Source organism: Pezoporus flaviventris, unplaced genomic scaffold (assembly GCF_033815535.1).
Source record: "Pezoporus flaviventris isolate CSIRO_AGI_PZ_B2104156 unplaced genomic scaffold, CSIRO_AGI_Pfla_v1 ptg000023l, whole genome shotgun sequence".
Taxonomy (NCBI): domain Eukaryota; kingdom Metazoa; phylum Chordata; class Aves; order Psittaciformes; family Psittacidae; genus Pezoporus; species Pezoporus flaviventris.
In genome coordinates, this window is record NW_026892571.1 from 11,250,466 (window position 1) to 11,270,346 (window position 19,881).

The 19,881-nt window shown below is 54.8% G+C and overlaps 2 protein-coding genes across 7 annotated transcripts in view; both read left to right on the plus strand.

The window, feature by feature from the left end:
* Nucleotides 1-13,761, plus strand: part of UIMC1 (ubiquitin interaction motif containing 1) — a 38,427-nt gene extending 24,666 nt beyond the window's left edge. For 4 of the 6 annotated variants that reach the window (XM_061456756.1, XM_061456760.1, XM_061456759.1 and 1 more), the window contains 6 exons: nt 561-640; nt 3,912-4,080; nt 9,325-9,403; nt 10,951-11,071; nt 12,776-12,839; nt 13,295-13,761. In XM_061456756.1, coding sequence (XP_061312740.1) covers nt 561-640; nt 3,912-4,080; nt 9,325-9,403; nt 10,951-11,071; nt 12,776-12,839; nt 13,295-13,548 — 767 coding nt within the window. In that variant the 3' untranslated portion in view covers nt 13,549-13,761. Of the gene's footprint in view, nt 1-560; nt 641-3,911; nt 4,081-9,324; nt 9,412-10,950; nt 11,073-12,775; nt 12,840-13,294 lie in introns of those variants that run through there. The other 2 variants (XM_061456761.1, XM_061456762.1) reach the window with 2 other exon arrangements.
* Nucleotides 13,762-14,424: 663 nt separating this feature from the next.
* On the plus strand, nt 14,425-19,824 carry HK3 (hexokinase 3). Its single transcript, XM_061456753.1, has 19 exons — nt 14,425-14,585; nt 15,005-15,056; nt 15,142-15,304; nt 15,618-15,766; nt 15,908-16,027; nt 16,124-16,219; nt 16,305-16,401; nt 16,484-16,667; nt 16,839-16,994; nt 17,084-17,317; nt 17,396-17,700; nt 17,777-17,916; nt 18,064-18,183; nt 18,271-18,366; nt 18,466-18,565; nt 18,696-18,879; nt 18,945-19,100; nt 19,279-19,512; nt 19,637-19,824. Exons 1-19 carry the CDS (start codon nt 14,446-14,448, stop codon nt 19,770-19,772), a joined length of 2,862 nt encoding a protein of 953 aa, XP_061312737.1. The 5' UTR covers nt 14,425-14,445; the 3' UTR covers nt 19,773-19,824.
* The last annotated feature ends 57 nt before the right edge of the window (nt 19,825-19,881 follow it).

The window sequence follows — 19,881 nt, forward strand, 5'->3', positions numbered from 1 at the left end:
TACTACATTAATGAAACGTGTTTGGGACCAACGAGTTTTTCTTCCTTGCTCTGCCCTACCATGTTTGAGGTTTTCCAGTTCAGGGTTTTCAGTGAGGACATTCATGAAGAGCCCATTGCTGTTCCCGAGCAGCTGGAGAGAGAGGGGTAGTGGTGGTGCTTGGAGGCAGATTTTGTTGCTAAGGAAGACGTGGAGGTCTAAAGGAGGTGTGACTGCGAGGCAGGCTGCAGAAGGGAAGCTCTGTTTGTCTCGATGCGAGAGCTCTATTCTTGCTTTGTCTCTGTCCCAGCAAGTATCCCACGCAATTTCCCTGTGTCTAGTCTCACTCCCCATGAAGCCGCGAAGCTGAGGTGGCTTTGTCCTCACACCAGCATGCTGTGACTTTAACCCCTCATCTAGCTGTGTCGTTGCACACTGTCTGATAACATCGGTGGCAAGTCTAAAAAAGACATTTTGAAGCTGTGAAAGCGCTGTAAGGAAGTGGGCTGAGTTACATCCACAGGTGAGGAGGTGGTCTGGGGACTGCAAACCTGCGCTGACCTGGAGGTGTTTTTCTGCAGAGACCCAGACGAGTCCACAGGAAGCTCTTGAGGTGGAGGGAGAAGAGCTCTGCTCAGGCCCTGGAGATGCACCTATGCAGGTAAAAGGCATAGAAGCTGGGGAAGGGTCCTGTTTCCAGTCCTGCCTTCTAGACCTTGATTCAGCAGAGCTGTGCTGGTGTTTCCCCTTGGGCAGCTGGGAGCTTGGATTTTTGCTGTTAGGATCCTGACAAACAGTTGCCTCTTCACTTTTTCTCCACTGCTTTGTAATTCCAGTCCCTTTTGGCTGGGGGCTGTTTGCAGCTGCTTCTGGAGCCTTTCAGTCTTGTAGCTGGAGAGAGTTGTTATAAATCCCAGCTTGTTCTTTTATACCACATACACTGCTGTGCTGGAGGATGCCATCCGTGGGGGTAGCAGTGCTGGTGCTTGCCCATGCGCAGAAATAATAGTGCTGTGATGGACAGCGATGCAAAGGGTCACCAGGAGCTGTGAGGGGAGTCCTACAACACCTCAGTCACTTGTGTTGGGATGTGCTTTTCCCTGTTACCGTCATCTGAACTTTGGTTTTCTCCACGCACCATTTCAAAGAGGCTGATAAAGAAGAGGTTCACTCAGAGACTGGGCTGCGATAAAGACAACATTGAAGTGCTGAGGGCTGGTGGTGGTTTGCAGTCCAGGCAGAATGACCTGAGCCCGGGACTGTTATTTTCTGTGCAGGAACAGTTCACAGGGAGCCCTGGCAGGGCCATCCTCATACCTCAGATGCAGATGTGCACTGTGTGGCTCCTTTCCCCGTTGTCACACCTGCACAGCAATTGCTTCGCAGCTGCCGCTGTGCCGATGTCTGACTTTAGTTCCTGCTTCTGATAAAACTCCCTTTGTCTATTAATTTAGAGAGCGATATCAAAGGGGTTGCCAAGTACTCCTCTGGCAGGGTACATGAATACAGAGTCGTACAGCTCTCAACAAGAGGACTCATTTGTGGAAAGCTCATTCTGGGAGTCTGCAGCTTGTACAGTGCGTCTGCAGTGCTGATGTCTCATAGTTGTGGGCCTCTTAATAAACCAGCTTCTGCTCTCATGTGCCTTTCATTCTGCAGGTATCTCCAAGCACTGTTTAGTCAATTAGAGACTGCAGCAGTGGGAGGCGGCGGGTCTGTGCAGAGCTGGGCAGCCACAGAAGCATGCTCACGACCATTTGGCTATGGCCAGGACGCTGCCCTGTGCCTTGTGCTTTGCAGAGGGTGCCTGGGTCTCACACCCCTGACTCAACAGTAGAAGGTGATCAGCACAGTGTTGGGAGTGGTGCAGTGGGGCTTCCTAGGGATTGTTTGACAGCATTATCGTTGGCAGAAGGTATCATTCCAGAGCCTGCGGCCCTCCAGGAAGACAGCAGAAACAGCTACAGTGCATCAGCAGTTAGCATGGAGTGAGCACAGACCGCAGGGACTGACTTCTTCCTAGCAGATGCTGAGCCAAGACACAGTAGTCTTCTTGTTGAGCTCAGCCTCTAGCATTGCTCTTGGCTCACTGTTGGCTAGAAGTGCTATGTGTTGTAAGCAATTTCTTCTGCTGAAGAAGAGAGGCAACAGTCTCAGCCTCTGACAAGGGTGGTTGGTTCTGCAGTTGAGGTTTTCCAGACTGTTACAGCACTGTTTTGTACAAGCAGTTTTGGGACCGTGGTATCTTTTGTTACAGAATGTTGCATTTCCATTTAAAATTAGTAATTTACCACCAAATGTAGGCGGGCAGGGTGTGCAGAATCAGAGATCTCCAAAGATTGCTTTAGAAATGGCAGCTAGAAGGAGCAGTGCCTGCTGCTTTTCCCATCATGTTTTTTCTGTGTGTTGTCTGACGAGGATAATGCAGGTTTGATCTGATCATTCATATCTGACACATCTTGTTTTTTATGACTCCTCTGTGTGACGCCCTACAGTGAGGACTTTGCAAGATGTAGGGACACTGAGATGTGAGAGGAAGGTATGAGTGCTAATGCTATGAGAGATGTACTTCAGCAGCCTGTGTTCAGCTGGGGGAACTCATGTGGCAGCTCCTCTGCAGAAATCCAGGGCAAAGAGCCTCCCTGGAAATGAGAGAGGTGTTCCTGGAGCTCGGTGCTGTGGCCTTTCAGCCAGTGTCTGGAAGAAAGGCATTTTGTGGGTTGAATTTTTATTTTGAGGCCCAGTCCTGCAATTCTTTGCATAGCTGGTCTGAGTCAACAAACCACCTTCCTTCCCTTTAAGACATAAAAATCAGGATCAGACCCTCATTTGGAAAGGCAAGTAATAAACTGAGTAATGTGACAAAGCACTCTGGTGGCACCGAGCATCTTGGCTGACCCCAATTACTGCTTCCCTGAAATTATACCATTGGAGGGAAGCAGACAGCAGTTTTGCTGCACACTGTCTACATGTCACTGCTTAGCCCTAACAGAAAACTCTCCTGTATTATTCTCCTATAGATTTCTTCTATGTGGTTAATATTTAAATAACTTTAAAATCACTGCAGGGAGGGAAAGGTTCTTTCTTAAATGTGGAGAAGTCTTGTAGCATGCCTGACTAGGCAGAGATCTAGTTATGAGTGAGATGGCAGCAGTCTGCTGCACCTTGGGAGCATCGGCAGTGTAGGGAGCAGGCTGTATCTCTGCGGGTGAGTAGTGAAGCACCTCTGCAGCTGTGTAACCAGTGCAGAAAGAGAGAGTATTGGTGAGTGGTAACAGCGCCCAGAGAACAAACATGGGCTGTCACTTTGCCCTGATGAAAAGGTACTGCTAGTAATTCTTTGTGACATGGGTTTTTAATAGTGTTGCCTCTCTCCTTGATGTGTGCCCCCTCTGATGACTGCTCCAGCCACCTCCTCTAGAGAGGAGGAGCTTCCCAGTGATCTCCCCAGACTCCCTAAGAGCACATCCTTTCATCCTGGGGGAAGCTGTGTTCCCAGACAGTGCTGCCTGTGTAGCGTGGATCATGTCCAGAAACTGATGAGCACAACTCAGGTGTTGAACTCTTGCCTTGCCCCATGAATTTTCCATCAGTTTCGCTTCTGAGCTTTCCTGATTAATGGAAGCTTTGCCATTTTTCTGTGGTAGTACAGGTGATGGTTGCCTTAAATGGTATGCATGGCTGTGCAGGGAGGCTTCACTATGATTCAGAAGGACATACTGCCTTTGGAAGAAGAATTAGTTATTAGTGCTGCACAGTTTACTCAGCCAGTGGTGTTATTTCTGACCAGTGTATGATGAGGGAAGAATAAAACTTTCCAAGAAAAACTGAGTCTGTGGGAGGGTGACTCCCAGACAGCATGGAGCTCTGCAGCTGGGGAAAAGAAAGAGAAATGGCACAATTAACTGTCTGCCTAATTATTTCTTCTTTAGGCTGGTGGAGATGAAGACACTGACAAGGCGGTGGCTGAGCGCAGTCCTACCACTGCTGACCATGTGTTGTGCCCCATCTGCGATCAAGGCTTTCCCTCTGCAGAGATCGAGCCGCATGCCATGTACTGCAACGGTGTCATGGGACAGGAGGCTGGCAAGGACAGCCCAGGTCTGCCAAGAGAGTTGCTCTTTGTGTTTGTCCACTTCCCTGTTACTTGCAGCCCGATGCTTCAGTCTTGTGCCTCTCGGGATGTTTGGTGCATGGCCTGGCATGGAGGGAGGTTGTTCACTCTGGCTTGTTCCATCTCCAGGCTGGCCAGGAGAGTGTTAAAAGAGGTTCTTGTGTTTCCAGTGTCTCCTGCACAGGGACATCTTCTCTCTGGTTGACTTCATAATTCATGACATTATTAGTCCCTTGGAAAGTGTACAAACAGAATATAACCACAGGTTCCAGCCCTGGATGCTTCAGGCAGTAGGATAGATGTCATAGAACATATCTATTGTCTGTTCTGTTGAGGACCTGCAGAGAATCTGCCAGTGGTAGAAAATGGCAGCTCCTGAGCCACATGGGTGAGCATCCTCCAGGGTTCTTGAGAAAGGAGAGTGTTTTGTGCCACTCCAAGCACGGCCTGTGCTCTGCAGCGAGTCTGGCATTTGTATGTGCAAAAATGTCTTGTTCAGCTGCAAGAGATTACAGAAAAGTTTCCCTCTTGTTCCTCTAAAATTGCAGAATGATAGCTATCGATCTGGGAGCTTGGATTTTTCTCCTTCATGTGAAGTGAGGCATAGAAGCACAGTCAGAATGCCTATATTAATCCTCTTCAGTCTTCTCTGTATCAGTTTTCCATAGCCAACCTTTGTAGAGCTTAAGTGAACAAACAACACCGGTTGGTTATCAGCATACTCAGTAAGTTATGTTTTAGCTGCTGCTTGAAATGTAAAGTCTGTGTTAGCACAATGTCACGTAATATCGAAGTAATAGCTTGTAATAAGATTAACTTTTTAGGTTGTGAATATATAATTTTCAGTTACACACTGGGTTATTAAATGCAACCTTAATCTGTGATGTTTAAGCAATTTGAGCAAATCAGAGTTAGTACAAGAGCTGTAACTTCTGCTTTCCTCTAGGAGGAAGAAGTTTCACCATGTAATCTTAATGCAGAGTTGATGTAGTTTTAAAATACGAGGTTCCTGTTATACTAAATCTGTTGGGATATGACATAGGTCCTGTCAAGATAACAGGAGCCAGAGCTGTGGCTGATATTGCTTGGTGCTTAGTTTTGGTGGGGAGTTCTCTCTGCAGGCACAAACCAGCTGCTAATGCAAGTGTTCAGCTCCAGCAGATCACAAATTATCACAGTTCCTCTCCCATCCTCAACACTGATAAAGGTTTTATCTGTGCTAGAAAATGGAGCTGAATTTTTAGTGTGCCTTTTAGCAGGGATGTCTTTGGCCCTGTGATAATCGGGTCCCTGGTGTGGTTGGACTGTGAGTATATCCATTGATCCTGGGGAATCCTCACTGTGATCAGGAAAAGGCTTTGAATTCTGTGGCAGTGTGAGGAAATTTGTTCTTTCCTTTGGTGCTGGTGTTCCACAGGACAGAGTTCAAGGCTGGCCTTTCCACTCTGCTTCCAGACTGGTCTCCTTGGGGATGTTTGTAAGGGTAGTTAATTTGGAATTGCTACTCTGCTGTTCTGGCTTGTACAGAACAGTCTACCCATAAGAAAACCAGCCTGAACTAAAAGAGATTTTGGTCTGCAGCAATGGCTCTAAGCAGAGTGATGGTCTGGGGACAAAATCACAGTAATTTGGGTTTTCTATTGCCAGTTATTCTAGTTTTTTCTCTGTAGACACCAGGCTTTATTAGCCATAACAGTCTGTGATGCCAGTGCTGTTTGCACTAAGGCTGTCTGCAGGACAATTGGCTTCCTGGACCTGGAGCAGGACGTAATGTGGGTCACAATCCTGCCTAGCTTGTGGGGCACCTGGCTCCAGTTCCAAGTGCCTGTACAAAGGCAACAGTCACGCAAAGAGGTCTCAGCTGATGGGCTGGTCAGTGGGGTTTGAGTTCAATAGGCAGGGTTGATGTTCAGCTCTGTGCAGAGGCCAGAGAGTAGCTTGGCACAGCTGTGCAGGTACAAAAGGACTCTGCTTCCACTGCTGTTACCTTGGCATCCATCACTAGCACAAAATCCATAGGAAAATCTAATGCATGGGGAGAAAAAAAGAGGTGGGAGAGTTGTCTTCTGAAGCAAATGCCAGCGCCTGTGTGGGTCCAGAAGCTGTTCTCTACTGCTGCAGCGCTGCGTGCTCTTGGCTGGCTGCTGGTGTCTTGAGAGCACAGCAACAGCCTTGTGTGAGAGAAGAATCAAAGTTCTGCCCTCTAAGCCATGTCCTGATCTGTTAAGAAAAGACGGCTTCAGTTTGTCTTTGGTGCACTGAGTCAGGGGTGCCTGGTCTGTCTTTGGACTTACTAATTGGATTTATTCCTGATGTCTCTAGAACTGCAGATTATGCAGTCCTGCAGACTACAGCTGTCAGTGGGCTTCGTTTTATGGTTACAAAAGGGTGGGTCCTTGCTGGTTTTACTTCTCTTCATCCTTCTTGTAATCATGCACCAAAGTCTTTCAGTGTTACCTATCAGGAGGCCAGCTCAGCCTGGCTGATATTTAAGGACAGGTTTTCAAATGAGGTAGCTGGGCAAGATTAGGAGCTGTTTCCCTCACATATGTACATGGTTGCCCTGGCCAGATGCCCAGAACACCACATACCTGGGCAGGATGAAAATCTGCTCATGAATTTCCATTTTCCTGTGGTCTGAGTAAACAACAAAGAGGAGCCTGCTGTTGCTGTTGTACCAGGCTAGGGGAGGTTCGGGTCACAGGTTTCCAGCTCAGTGACTGGTGCTAATTCCAAGTGAAGGAGTGGAGCCATGGAAGCACTGTGCCAGCTCACTCTTCCTGCATGCACTTACTGAAGAGTTCGCTTGTGTGACATGGGAGTGCTGGAGTCACTGCATCTCCTGCTGCTGCCAAGCAGGAGTCTGCTGGTCTCAGTCTGGAAGTGAGTCTTGGCTGATACTGAGTACAGCAAATGGTCTTGAGCTTTGTGACATGCTCTGTTCCTCTTGCCCTTCATCTACATGCTCCAACCTCTTAGTTCCCAAGTGATCCCAGGAAAATGAGCATTTGGTATATCCCTTCCTCCCAAAGCCTCAAGTGCAACCTGATGTCAGTCTTCAGCAGCAGCACTGGTGCTGTTGAAAAGCTCCTGACATCAATAGAAGTGGCACTGACGCAGCAGAAAGAGTAACAGAAGGGATGCAGAAGAAAGCTTCATCACTTCTGAGAAGGGACAAGATGCCGGTGGGCCTGTCTGTGGTAGAATCCTGCACAGAAAGTGGAACGGCTGGTGGTGACAGTGAGGAGGAGCCTGGTGGGTCAGCCAAAAGTGCCAAGCCAGGGAGCAGGTTGTTCTTGAGCTACAGAGTGTGTTTGACCCAGCAAAGAGCATTGCACCTGGGAGAGTTACAAGGCTTCTGTCACACACTGGGTCAGCACCGCTCTGTGGTGGGGATTTTCCCCATGGCATGTCTTCTCCAGTGTTCTGAAGACTCTTTCTGCAGGTGAGCACCATGTTTTGTGAGGGGTTGTGCCTCACCAGCCAGCCCTGTTCTCTCTCCTATGCCTCTGCTTCCAGCAGCACAGCTGGGGGGCTTCCCATGGGTAGATGCAAAGCTGGGCCCAGATATCTCTGATGGGGCCATTATGTCAGATGTGTTCACTGCTTTTGGAAGGAGCTAGAACTGATTAGCACCTGAGCTGGTGCATGAGGCTCCCGAGGCAGTGTTAAACGAACATTAACAAGTGCATGCTGATTTGGAGAACGGCTCTCACCACGCTGTCAAACGCACATATGAGTTGGGCTGTTGGGAGGCTGGAGTGGCCTGGGGGGTGGCTGCTGTTATCAGTCCTCCATGTCAGGCTGCCACTTCGAATCTGGGCCAGGCCAAGTCAAAGAGAAATGTCCGCCTCAGTGCCTGCGAGAAATGAGCTGTTGGTATTGGTCATCGCCTACAAGACAATACCAACGTTCAAGGAAACCCTCGAGCTTTGTTCTTCAGCGTGGATGTCTCTCATCAGCCCCAACAGCTCCTGAGCATCTTGCAGTGCATTTGCTCGTTGTGGCTGCAGATCAGTGATTGCTCCTAAGGGATAGGCCATGTTGTATCAGCATCATGGATAGATATTAGGATTGTCTAACTCTAGAAGTGAGGTTTTCCTAAAACTCTGAAGGATCTCCTTTGTTCTCTGCAAAATCTTGTGTTTCCCTTTATGACAGATGATTTGCCAACAATAAGAGGTTTGTCATGCTTATACCTTCAGTTCAGACCTTTCTCCTAATGAGAGTATGGGAAGCAATGTTACTGGGCTGTAAAATAGCTCCCTGCATTGTCCCCTTAGCCAGTTTGCCCAAGAGTACTTACTGTGGCAGCTGTTTTGGAGCTGGAGTTCTGAACATCCCTGGCGAGGCAGGCTAAGCTATCTGATATGTTCCCTGAGGAGCTTTGCTGGTGGCATGTCAACAGGAATATGCTGAGAGGAATTCAACTGAAAGAGAACACTCTGGCATGCTCCCTGCAGATGCCTGAAGAGCAGGTTTGGGAAGGCTGCTGGGGCTTGCTGAAGGAACAAATTGTTGGTCCCATCATCATGCTGGTCAGCCAGGATCTTGCTAGCCAGCCACGTGCTGGAGCAGCTGTGCTGGAGCACTGCTGATGCTTAGCCCTGGTAGAGATCTTCACTCAGAGCCCCCACAGAGCTCTACACAGACAATAGATCACCCCCAGTTCACATGGGTGAGTGCAGGCTGATTGTTGTAACCTTCCCTTTCCAGCATGAGCTCTTCCTACCACACCTTCAGAAGGGTCTTGAGCCTCTGCACAGCCCCTCTCAGCTCTCCTTACCTAGCTGCCAGTTACCACGCTCCCTCCTGCAGCAGGCAGGGTGCTCAGTTCGGCAGGGCCAGGGCTGTGCTGCTGGAGCAGCTGTGTAGCTCTCCTCCCAGGCTGTTGCACTGCTGCAGTCAGCTTTAAAATGACTGTAAACTACATATTGTTGATCCAGCTGCTTCTGCCAGAAGACAAGTTACAGTGTGAAATGGCTCCTGGCTCCCGGGAAGAAGTATGGGGGGATACTTCTGCAGTATCCCCCTTGGAAAAGGGAGAATTGGCCAGCTACCTCTTCTGCAGGGAAAGGACCCTGCCTGTCCCAGTGCAGTATTTCTTTGCCTCTACCATCACTTCTACTGCAGCTTTGAGTGGAAGTGATTGAAACTTGTTGCATTCAGGCATGGTGTAGGGGTGCTTTTGGGGTGGATGGCAGGTAACCAACCCTTCCTGTCTCTTCCAGTGCTCACCCGGCGTCAGAGAGAAGCAAGAAGTAAAGCAGCCAGCAGTGACAGCGGCCAGTCATCCTTAGACATTGACAAGTAAGTAGGTATGCTTGCCTCTCCAAGATTGTTTCTGTGCTTCCATTCTAGCTTGCCTGTGGATGTCTTTATTCCTGTAGAAATGCTGGCCATTGGAAACAGCAATGTTTCCCTAAGAAATTGCCTTCCCTCATTGCCTCTGTTGTAGTGTGGCTATATTTAAACCGAAGCAAGAGGAATTTGCTGTTCTCAGATTGTTTATTTTTGCACTGATTTCCCTTCAGCCCAATCCATGGCGGGTCAGGGGTACATGGTCTCTGGCCATGGTTGGAGGGAGCTGTGTAGCTAAAATGGTGCTAACTCAGCCAGTTTCTAATAGGAGATTTGAGCTTGGTAACCCTGGGATAAGAAGGGGCTAGGACAGGGAGGCTGTCAATATGGCACCTGTAGTGATATTCTTAATTAAATTAGACTTTCAGAATAGCAGTGGCTTTGTTTAATGTCTTTCCATGCAGCCCCTCCTCCTGCCACCCACACAAAGCATCATAAGAGAGGATCTGACAGTAAAATCCCTGCTATGGAAGCAATTTTGCTGTTACAAACAGTGGATGGCAACATCACTAATGGAATTAGGCTAATTATAGAGAGGACAGCTTCTGTTTAGACACATTATCTGGGTAATCAGCACTGACTGGAAAGAAAATACAGGAAAAGTACTGCAGAGTTTTGCTTGATGGGGGCTCTCCAAAAGCGTTTTAGAGCCTGGGGTGAGTTTTACTATGAGAGCACTGCTCATCAAACTGAACACAGTGCTGCTGGGGCTGGTCCCTGGGGATTTGTCTCTTCTTGGAGATGGTCCATTCCTGAATAGCTCCGTGGCTGGATACTCCCTTCCTGAAGAGCCAGTGCCCTCCTGCATGGTTCAGTCCCTGCCGACAGCCAGTGTGGAATCGAGTGTAGGTGTGTAAACCCGTGCCTGAGCCTCACCTCCTTTCAGCCAGGATAATTCTGTTCCCAGGCACACTTGGGAAGGGGGGACAGGGATGTCCTGCATGAGCTTGGGCTCTTCTACACAAATGAATGGGTTTGAGGAGCACACTGTGCCAGCCCCCCAGCAGGAGCGAGTGCTCTGCATTCCTCTCCCAGCGTGGCATGATGTAAAATGGAGACAGTGCAGAGAAAGACTTGATTTACTAGTCAGACAAGTTCATCCAGCCCTGGTAAAATGTCTCTCTGATTTAACACACTTGGTTTGCTTTTCAGGCAGAATTTAACTCCCCTTTGCAAAGCCCTTGCACTTCATTTCTGTGGATTTTGACAGGGTGCTTTATGTCTGGGGAGAAATCAGCGGTGTTTGAGATAGTTAGATGAGCAGATTTGATTACTGTCCCGCTGCTGCAGCAGCAGGATACAGAGGAACAGGCAGGGAAAACTGATAATCACTCAGTCTTTGCGATTGGTGCTGGCCTGACCCCACTGAGCAAGGCTTGATCTGGTGACATGTCTTCTCTGTGGTGTGGCCTGGAGGAGGAAAGTCACTGCTGGTGGCTGGGAGCCCAGTGCAGGGTGAATCCTAATGTGGTGCTCTGTCCTTTGCTGCCTGGCAGGTGTGAGAAGTGCTACCTCTGTAAGTCACTGGTGCCACTGCTGCAGTATCAGAGGCATGTGGACAGCTGCCTTCAGGCTGCTAGGCAAGCTCAGGGAACCAGGAGGCTGCGAAGAGCCAAGGTGAGGGGCAACCCTGCAGACCATCTCCTTTGCTTTGCGCTGGGTTTGGGGCTGGGTTGGCAGCAGAAGCTGTTTCCCTGGTTGATGGGATGAGCCGACCTGGTGTAGGATTGCCTATCTCTGCGGGCTGCTGTGGCCAGACAACTCGTTGCCCTCCTTCCCACGACACTCTGTGAGAGCATGGAGCTGTCCCAGGGGTGAGCTAATCCAGCAGAGCTGCCAGTAACCTCTCCAGCAGGCAGACAGCCAGCACTGTCCCGCTGCCAGACAGCACGCCTCAGTCTTGCAGGCTTCCTCATCTGAATATAGATGGAGGGCAGTGTCAGGGTGACAAGCCTATCTGGCTTGATCCACAAGCCCTTTCCCATGGGGAAGGCTTCAGAGCCAGAGCAAGGGGAACCACTCGGTGCTGAGAGCAAACTGTAGCATCCCAGGGGAGACGTGGAGGTGTGTGGGACGTGCCTCTCTAGAGGAGGTGGGAGGCAGGAGTATGGGTAGCAGCTTGTTTATGGGCAGTCATCAGGTGTTGGTCCCCACCGTGTTGTTCCACTTTGGTGATCCCAATGGAGCGCAGAGGGGGTCCTTCCAAGCCTTCCTGCTGGTTCCTGCGGGCAAAGCCCCAATGCCACAGCTTTGCCTGCGCTCAGAAATGTGATTCTCAGCATGAAGATGCAACATGATGTCTTAGTTTCATATAATCCCTTAAATCCATCACAGGCCTCAGCCCTCTGGGGATTCAGATGCAAATGATGAGATTTCTGGTGGATGATTTTGGCTGGGATACAGCCAAGTGCTGTGGTTCAGAGTACTGCAGGGCACGGCTGCTCCTGCATGTGACCAGCTCTGTGGGGGGGTGTTTGGCTCTGTCCCTGTGCCCCACAGCCAACTGCTGTGTAGGGTCCTGTACATAGGCACAGGCACAGGGTATGGGGGAAGGTGCTGGAGCTGGGTGGCCATTTGGGACAGCTCAGCAAGGGTCTGTCCCAAGGTGGCAGGTCACCAGGGGAGCAGGTCATGCTGGGCATGGGCTGAGCTGTTAGAAAGCTTCCTAGTGGCATTGCTGGCCTTGCAGGTTCCTGCCACAGCACATTTTGGGGTGCTTTGCAGCCCCAACCCTGCAGCCAGGATGCCAGTACCTTCTAGAGCATTGCTAGAGTCAGGGAGCAGCCAGGCCAAGCGGTCTTGTCTTAGCCTGCATGACCAGAGCAGCTGCATCTTGCCAGGGGCTGAGAGAGGGAGCACAAGATGTGTGTTCCTCTTCTGGCTGTTCCCTGTAGAAAGGCCTTTTCCTCCAGCACCAAGCCCCTATGCACTCGGGGCTTGGACGGAGCAGGATGGAGCCTTGGAGTGCAGTGCTGCGGATGTGCCCGAACCATGGCAGAGCCCCTGGTGCTCACATTCCTGTGACAGCCCTGTGCTCACTGGCTGGGCTTGGGGGTGGCTTCCTGCACCCCAGCCTCCCTCCTTACCATGCTCTGCTTTATTATCTGCCTTTGGTTGCCTTTGATCAGGAACCGGGCAGGCTGAGAATGGGGCAGTGCCCTTCCCGTTGGTGACTAGCTGTGCTCAGCTGGAAGCCCTGGAAATGCAGCATTCCCTCTTGTACCCAGCTGGACCCCATGGACTGGGGGAGCATGGGGCTACCCTGTCTTTGGGGTTCCCTTGTGGCAGCACTATGTGACTGTGTTTCTTTCTCCTTGCCAGGATGTTGGAAGACAGGAGAGGGGACTCCTCAGGATGCTGGAGCTCTCAGAGAGCAAGTCTGCAGGTGGGAAGCTGCTCTCTGTGCCTGGCTGGCTCAGAGCTTCTCTTTCCCAGCTCTCCCTGTTAGGTCCCACTCAGCCTGGACTGTGCTGTGACAGCAAATTCCTTTTGAAGGGGTCTGTAATTCCTGAGCAGAGCATGAGGCTGGGGCTTAGCTGGTTGTCAGCAGCACCCAGCTGGCTGCGCACATCCCTGCCTCTGCCCACTGGACCGGTGCCACGACCCAGAGCCTTCGCAGGGCTAAGGGTGTGCTCAGAGCCATTGCACCAAGAGATGTCCAGCTTCCTGAGGGGGTGGCAGGGTGCTGCTGTCCCTGCCTGCACACTCATGCTTCCCTCCATGGATCCAAGCACAAGAGGAGAGGAGCAGGGAGAAATGCTCTCAGCAGCACCCTCCTCCCTTGCTCATGGCTCACGACAAAGGGCAGCCAGGCAGGACTGACTTGTGCTCTTGTTGCAGGTGCTGATGCGGGGACCCCCCTCTCTGGACTAGGAGACCAACAGTCCCCTCCTGCTCGCCCAGCCAGAGCCAGGGGGCCGGTGGGGAACAGCCCCACCTCCCTTCAGCACCTTCCCTTCACCATCTCCCCTGTGAAACCCAGCATCTCCTCAGAAGCCACAGACTGCGTTGTAGACTTGGAGCCGCACGCGGCTCTTTGCCTGGGCAGCCAGCAGCAGACCAAAGGCTGCCGGCGGAGGAAGCACAAGTTCTGAGGCTGCCATGGGCAGCAGATCCCCTCCATGGCACCGTGCCCCTGTTCTAGCGCAGCCCCGTTCTCCCCCCCCCCCTTTTCTATGTTTTGTACGACCTGTGCAGGGAGCGCTGGGTGGAGCCGTGACTGTGTTTTATAGGTGCCTGTGCAGCTTTGCTCTCTGTTAAAGAAATGGAAATATATTTATGTATGTTTTTATGAAACTGCAGCAACACCGGGGAGCTGTGCTGTCTTTCTCTGGGGAAACGGGAGGCACTGAAGGGAGGAGAGGAGGAACGGCACACTGTGCATCCAAATTCACGCTTCCACAGCCTGTCCCTGGGCTCTGGGGGGATGCTGTGAGCCCAGGGGCCTCCTGAGCAGGGGCTACAGTGCCCAGCTCTGTGGGGACGGGCACTGTGGGGAAAGGACACCTCCGTGTCAGCTGCCTGCTGCAGCCAGCGGATGTGGAGACCAGTGTGACAGCGATGTCCCTGTGTCCTTGGTGGCTTCCCTGGCTGCCGTGTGCCCGGAGCCCGCTGCCTGGGGGGGAGGATGGAGGAGCCTGGGCTGGGCTGTGTTGTCCCCCGTTCCCCAGGAGCACTGTCGCCCTGCTGTAGAGCCCCTTGCTAGGAACCGCGTGGATGTCTCCTTATTGCGCCGCTTAATTAACGCGGGGCCAATTAAAGCTGGGATCCGAACTCGGCGCTGACGGCAGCCGAGGCGCTGCCGCGGGGAGCGGGACCGGCCCGTGCGGCGTGGGGCGGGGGGGGTTCGCCCGTTGTCCACGGCGGGGCGAGCGGCTCGGCGGGCCGGCCAATGGCGGGCAGGGGCGCCCGAGGGTGCCGTTCCTGTCGCCAGGGCAACGGCGGCGGCGTTGGCAACGGTACCGCCGGGCCTCTGCCACCGGCCGTCCGCCATGGGCAGCCCGGAGCGGCGCGGCGCTACGGGCAGGGCGCCCTGGAGCTCCCAGGAGCAGAGCACCGCTAGCGCCGCTGCGCGCAGCCTCCCGCGGCGGGCCTTGGGCTCGATGGACCGAGGCAGACTGCCCGTGCACCGGTGAGGGGCTCCGGCCCGCCGGCGGCCGAGCGACGCTGGGAGTGGGGAAGCCGCGTTCGGGGCCGGGGATGGGGCTCAGCAGGCTCCCCTTCTGCCCTCCGGGCGGGGCACAGACCAGCCTCCGGCCTCCCGCAGGTTGAGCAGACAGGCGGGCAGGGTGAGGCAGGGGCAGCCCCTTTAATCCCCTGGCCCCCATCGGCGTCATGGGGCGCCGCTGCCTCCTCTACCTCCGACTGCCGGGTCACAGTCGCGATAGACACTGCAAAGCCACGATGCTGCTGAGGCTGTGACCCTGCAGAGGCGAAGTGGGAGGCAGAGTCGGGGATGGGCCCCAAAACCCTGCTCGGGACTGGGCAGGCCGGAGCCCTGTTCCCCTGCGGGCTGGGGATCCGCGTTTGACACCAGCTCCCTCCACACAGGCCCTCACTGAGCCAACAGCCGGGCCAGCGAAGCAATTCTGCCGGCTCCCCGGTAAGGCACATCCCTGCCTCGCACCCTGCAAGAGGCATCCCCTGCCCTTCAGACCTGCCCTAAGGTCCAGGCTCATTGTCCCCAGGTACAGAAAGCCCTGCGGGCACTCACCGTCCCGCTGGAGACGCTGCAGGTGCTGAAGGGCCACATGATGCAGGACATGCGCAAGGGGCTGAGCCGCCAGATGCATGCGCAGGCCACCATGCAGATGCTGCCCACCTTCATCTGCTCCATGCCCGATGGCACCGGTAAGGCAGCCAGTCCTGGCGATGGGCCGCTTTGCTACCTACAGCCCCGCATGCCTCCTGGGACTTGGCCTTGGGGTGCTGGGGAGGGGTGCACTGGTGTCTGGTCCATGCACTGCCCTTGCACTGCCTCTGCCAGTCCCTGGTGCAGGACCAGAGGCCAGGAGCTGGTTCTCTTGTCTCCTGTGATTGTCTCAGGCTCTCAGGAGCCTCCCCCATGGATGGGAGACTGTCCCTGGGACAGGTTAAGGGGCAGATTATAGGGGATCTGCCCCAGCAAAGGTCTCTGCCTGACACCACCTCTGCTCCCCCATAGAGAAGGGTGACTTGCTGGTGGTGGAGCTGTGCCAGAACTACGTCCGGACCCTCTGTGTAACCCTTTTGGGTGACGGGAACCAGAGACCTCAAGTGATGTACAAGATCTTTGACATACCGATGAACATCACGCAGGGCAAGGGGGAAGCGGTATGAGGAGGCCATGGCACAGGGTGGCTGGTGATGGGCTGCCCAGCACCATGGCGGCTCGGCAGGGGTCCGGGACTGCCTCCCACAGGGTGGGTGCTGGGTAAGGGGTGCAGCCTGTCACCCCCGGCCATGCCTTTGCAGCTCTTTGGCTTCATTGCAAAATGCTTGCACCAGTTCCTGGCTGGCCTCAGCAGCCTCCAGCGTCGCTTCCCCTTGGGCTTTGTCTTCCCCTTCAGCTGCAAGCAGACGCGGCTGGACAAGGTGGGTGGGATAACCCTGACCTGGGTCTGCGGCCACCTTATGCCCAGCACATCAGTGGTGCTGGAGGCCAACAGCTCAGCCATGTGCTCCCCACAGGCAGAACTCATCTCCTGGTCCAAGGGCTTCAAGTGCACTGATGTGGAGGGGAAGGACGTTGTGCAGTTGCTGCAGTCAGCCATCAACAAGGAAGAGGTGGGGGGGCCACGAGGTGAGGGGGCCTGGCTGGGAGCTGCCCCCATGGAGGGGCTAATGATGCTCTCTCTTTGCTCCTGGCCAGCTCTATGTGGATGTTGTTGCTCTGATGAACGATACCGTGGGCACCATGATGACCTCCAGCAAGGATGATAAGGCCTGTGAGGTTGCCATCATTGTAGGTGAGCAGTGGGCATCCCCCATGCCAGGAGGTGGTACTGGGGGAGGGAGTGCACCAGTGCTCACACCCACCACCCCCCACAGACGTGGGCACCAACAGCTGTTTCATGGCTGAGGCACAACTGGTCGAGATGGTGGAGGAGACCAGCGGCAGGATGTGCATCAACACCGAGTGGGGCTGCTTCGGGGACGATACCACCCTAAGTGGCATCGTGACCACCTATGACCAACGCGTGGACAAGGAATCCTCCAACCCTGGGAAGAAGAGGTGCTCCCACCCCCCAGTGAGGGCAGGGTCCCCAGGGCTCCTTGTCCACCCCTGGGCAAATCAGGCCCCACTAACAGGAGCACATGGCTCCCTGCGCTGCTCCTACATGCTTTCAAGGGGCCAAGAGGTGCCAGGTGGGGCACAACTGACCCCCATGCTGGCTGCACACAGATTTGAGAAGCTGGTGAGCAGCCTCTATCTGGGGGAGATCGTCCGGCACGTGCTGATCACCCTGGCTGCTGAGAAAGCGATCTTCACGGGGAGCAATACTGGCATCCTGAGGAACAAGAATGTGCTCAAGACCCATCAGGTCCTGGAGATCATCAAGTGAGTGTCTGGGGACCAGGAGCTGCTCTGGCTGGGAGGTGAGGCGGGTGATGGGGAGGACATAACCAGCACGGTGTCCTCCCTTGCAGCCACGAGGATGGCATGGCCAAGACAAGGAGCACGCTGGAGACTCTGGGACTGCAGCCGAACGAGCGGGATTGCTGCCGGGTGCAGCAGGTCTGCCGAGTGGTGGTGAGCCGCTCTGCCGCGCTCTGTGCCGCAGGGCTGGCTGCCATCCTCACACACATGTGCCAGAGCCGGGAGCTGGAGCAGCTCTCCGTCAACATTGGGGTGGATGGCGAGTTGTACCGGGACCACACCAGGTGAGGAGGGTCACGGGGCTCCCACCCCGGTGGGGTGCTTCACACCCGGCCTTTGCCATGCTCTTCTTCCTCTGGCAGGTTTGGGGAGATCCTGCAGAGCGTGACAGGGCTGCTGGCCCCGGAGTGCACGATCACCCTCCTGCCCTCAGTGGATGGGACCGGGCGCGGGGCAGCCATCGTGACAGCAGTGGCTCTGCGCCTGGCGGAGCAGCGCCGGGAGGTGGATCGCCTGCTGTCCCCACTGCGGCTCAGCCACTCTGACCTGCAGCGTGTCCAGGCGCTCATGAGGGAGGAGATGGACCTGGGGCTGGGCAAGGAGACCAATGCCAGATCCTCCGTCCGCATGCTGCCCACCTATGTCCGTGCCACGCCTGATGGCACCGGTGAGGGCTGGGGGCCTGGGGAAGGGGGTGCAAGGTGGCTGTGGCCCTGCTGATGCCCCGTGCTGGTGCCCTGCAGAGCGAGGTGAATTCCTGGCGCTGGATCTGGGGGGAACCAACTTCCGGGTGCTGGTGGTGCGTGTGGCGGAAGACAGCATCCGCATGGCCAGCGAGATCTATGTCATCCCAACCTCCATCGTACAGGGCACTGGTGTGGCGGTGAGGCTGAGAATCTGTGCCGAAGGAGAGGGAGAGGGGATGGGAATTGCCTCCCCCCTCACTGCCCATGGGCCTGGGGTGGGGCTGGGAGAGCCCCTGCGGCATCACCCCAGCCTGGGCCCTGCTGACCATGTTTCCTCTCCACAGCTCTTCAACCACATCATTGAGTGCATCATGGACTTCCAGCTGAAGCAGGACCTGACAGAGCAGATCCTGCCACTTGGCTTCACCTTCTCCTTCCCCTGCCAGCAGCTGGGCTTGGATAAGGTGAGGGGATGGCTCCAGACCCTGAGGATGGGGAGGGCCCCAGGGTGCAAGGCAGCTGCCCAGCCTCTGCTCCTACCTCCCTTGCAGGCAGTGCTGCTGAACTGGACCAAAGGCTTCAACGCCTCAGGCTGTGTGGGACAGGATGTGGTCCAGCTGCTGCGGGATGCTGCCCAGCGCAAAGAGGTAGGGAAGGGCTTGGGTACAGTTGTCTGTCCCCAGGGTGTCACCCTGCACCCAGGCAGTGCCACTAAGCCACATACGTCCCCATCTCTGGTTTGGCAGAACTTTGCTCTGAATGTGGTAGCTGTGGTCAACGACACAGTGGGAACCATGATGTCCTGCGGCTATGACGACCCTAAATGTGAAATCGGCCTCATTGTAGGTGAGGAGCACTGCTGCACTCAGGGGTCTCCCATCCCCTCATCACCACCCCAGCCCATGTGGCATGGCCGCAGGGTGCCAAGCAGCTCTGCAGAGCCGTGGTGGGGGTGACACCAGCACTGGGCCCGCAGGGACAGGGACCAATGCCTGCTACATGGAGGAAATGCGGAACGTGGGCACTGTGGAGGGGAATGATGGCCGCATGTGCATCAACATGGAGTGGGGGGCCTTCGGGGACAATGGCTGCCTGGACCACATCTTCACCACATTCGACCGGATGGTGGACGAGAAAACCATCAACCCGGGCAAGCAGAGGTGGGTGAAGGCCCCGGGGCACACCCAGGGGTTGCTGTGCTCAGCTAAGGCTGTGTCTGGGGTAGGTTCGAGAAGCTCATCAGCGGCATGTACCTGGGGGAGATTGTGCGCTACATCCTGCTGGCAATGGTGGAGAAACGGGTCCTGTTCCATGGGAAGCCCTGCCCCAAGCTCCAGACCAAGGACATCTTCCAGACCAAGTTCCTCTCCACCATCGAGATGTGAGTGCTGGGCTTCAGTAAGTTCCCTGAGCCCGGGGTGGGAGGGTGTGAAGCCAGAGCCCAGGGAGAGTGGCCACACTGCACTGATGTGGCACATGCAGGTGATGCCATCTCCTGCCTGTGGGATGGGGACAGTGATGGGGACAGTGGTGCTAATGGTGCCACTGGTCCGGGGCAGCGATGGGCTGGCCCTGCGAAAGGTACTGGCCATACTGCGGGACCTGGATCTGCACGCCAGCTTTGAGGACAGTGTACTGGTGCGGGAGGTGTGCCAGACCGTGTCCCTGCGGGCGGCCCAGCTCTGTGCTGCCGGCATGGCCGCTGTGGTGGAGAAGATGCGGGAGAACCGGGGCCTGGACCAGCTGGTTGTCACCGTTGGGGTGGATGGAACCTTGTACAAGATGCACCCGCAGTGAGTGGGGACGGGAGTGGCGGGCACCCACCGGGGACCCTTGCCTTATGACAGGGGTGTGGGGGAACACGGGGCGCATGGAGGGGGGGACACCAGCCTTCACCATTCCCTCCTGTGCCTCCAGCTTCTCTCAGAACCTCCAGCAGACGCTGCAGGTCCTGGCACCCAAGTGCACCGTCACCTTCCTGCAGTCGGAGGATGGCTCGGGGAAAGGGGCTGCGCTCGTGGCAGCCGTGGCCTGCCGCAAAGCCGGGCCCTAGGCACAGGCACCATTGCCATTGCCATCACCCCAATAAAGTGCTTTTCTCCACACCTCTGCCTCCTGGGGGTTCACGGGGAGGGCCTGGGGGCAGAGCATGGCCAGGCAGA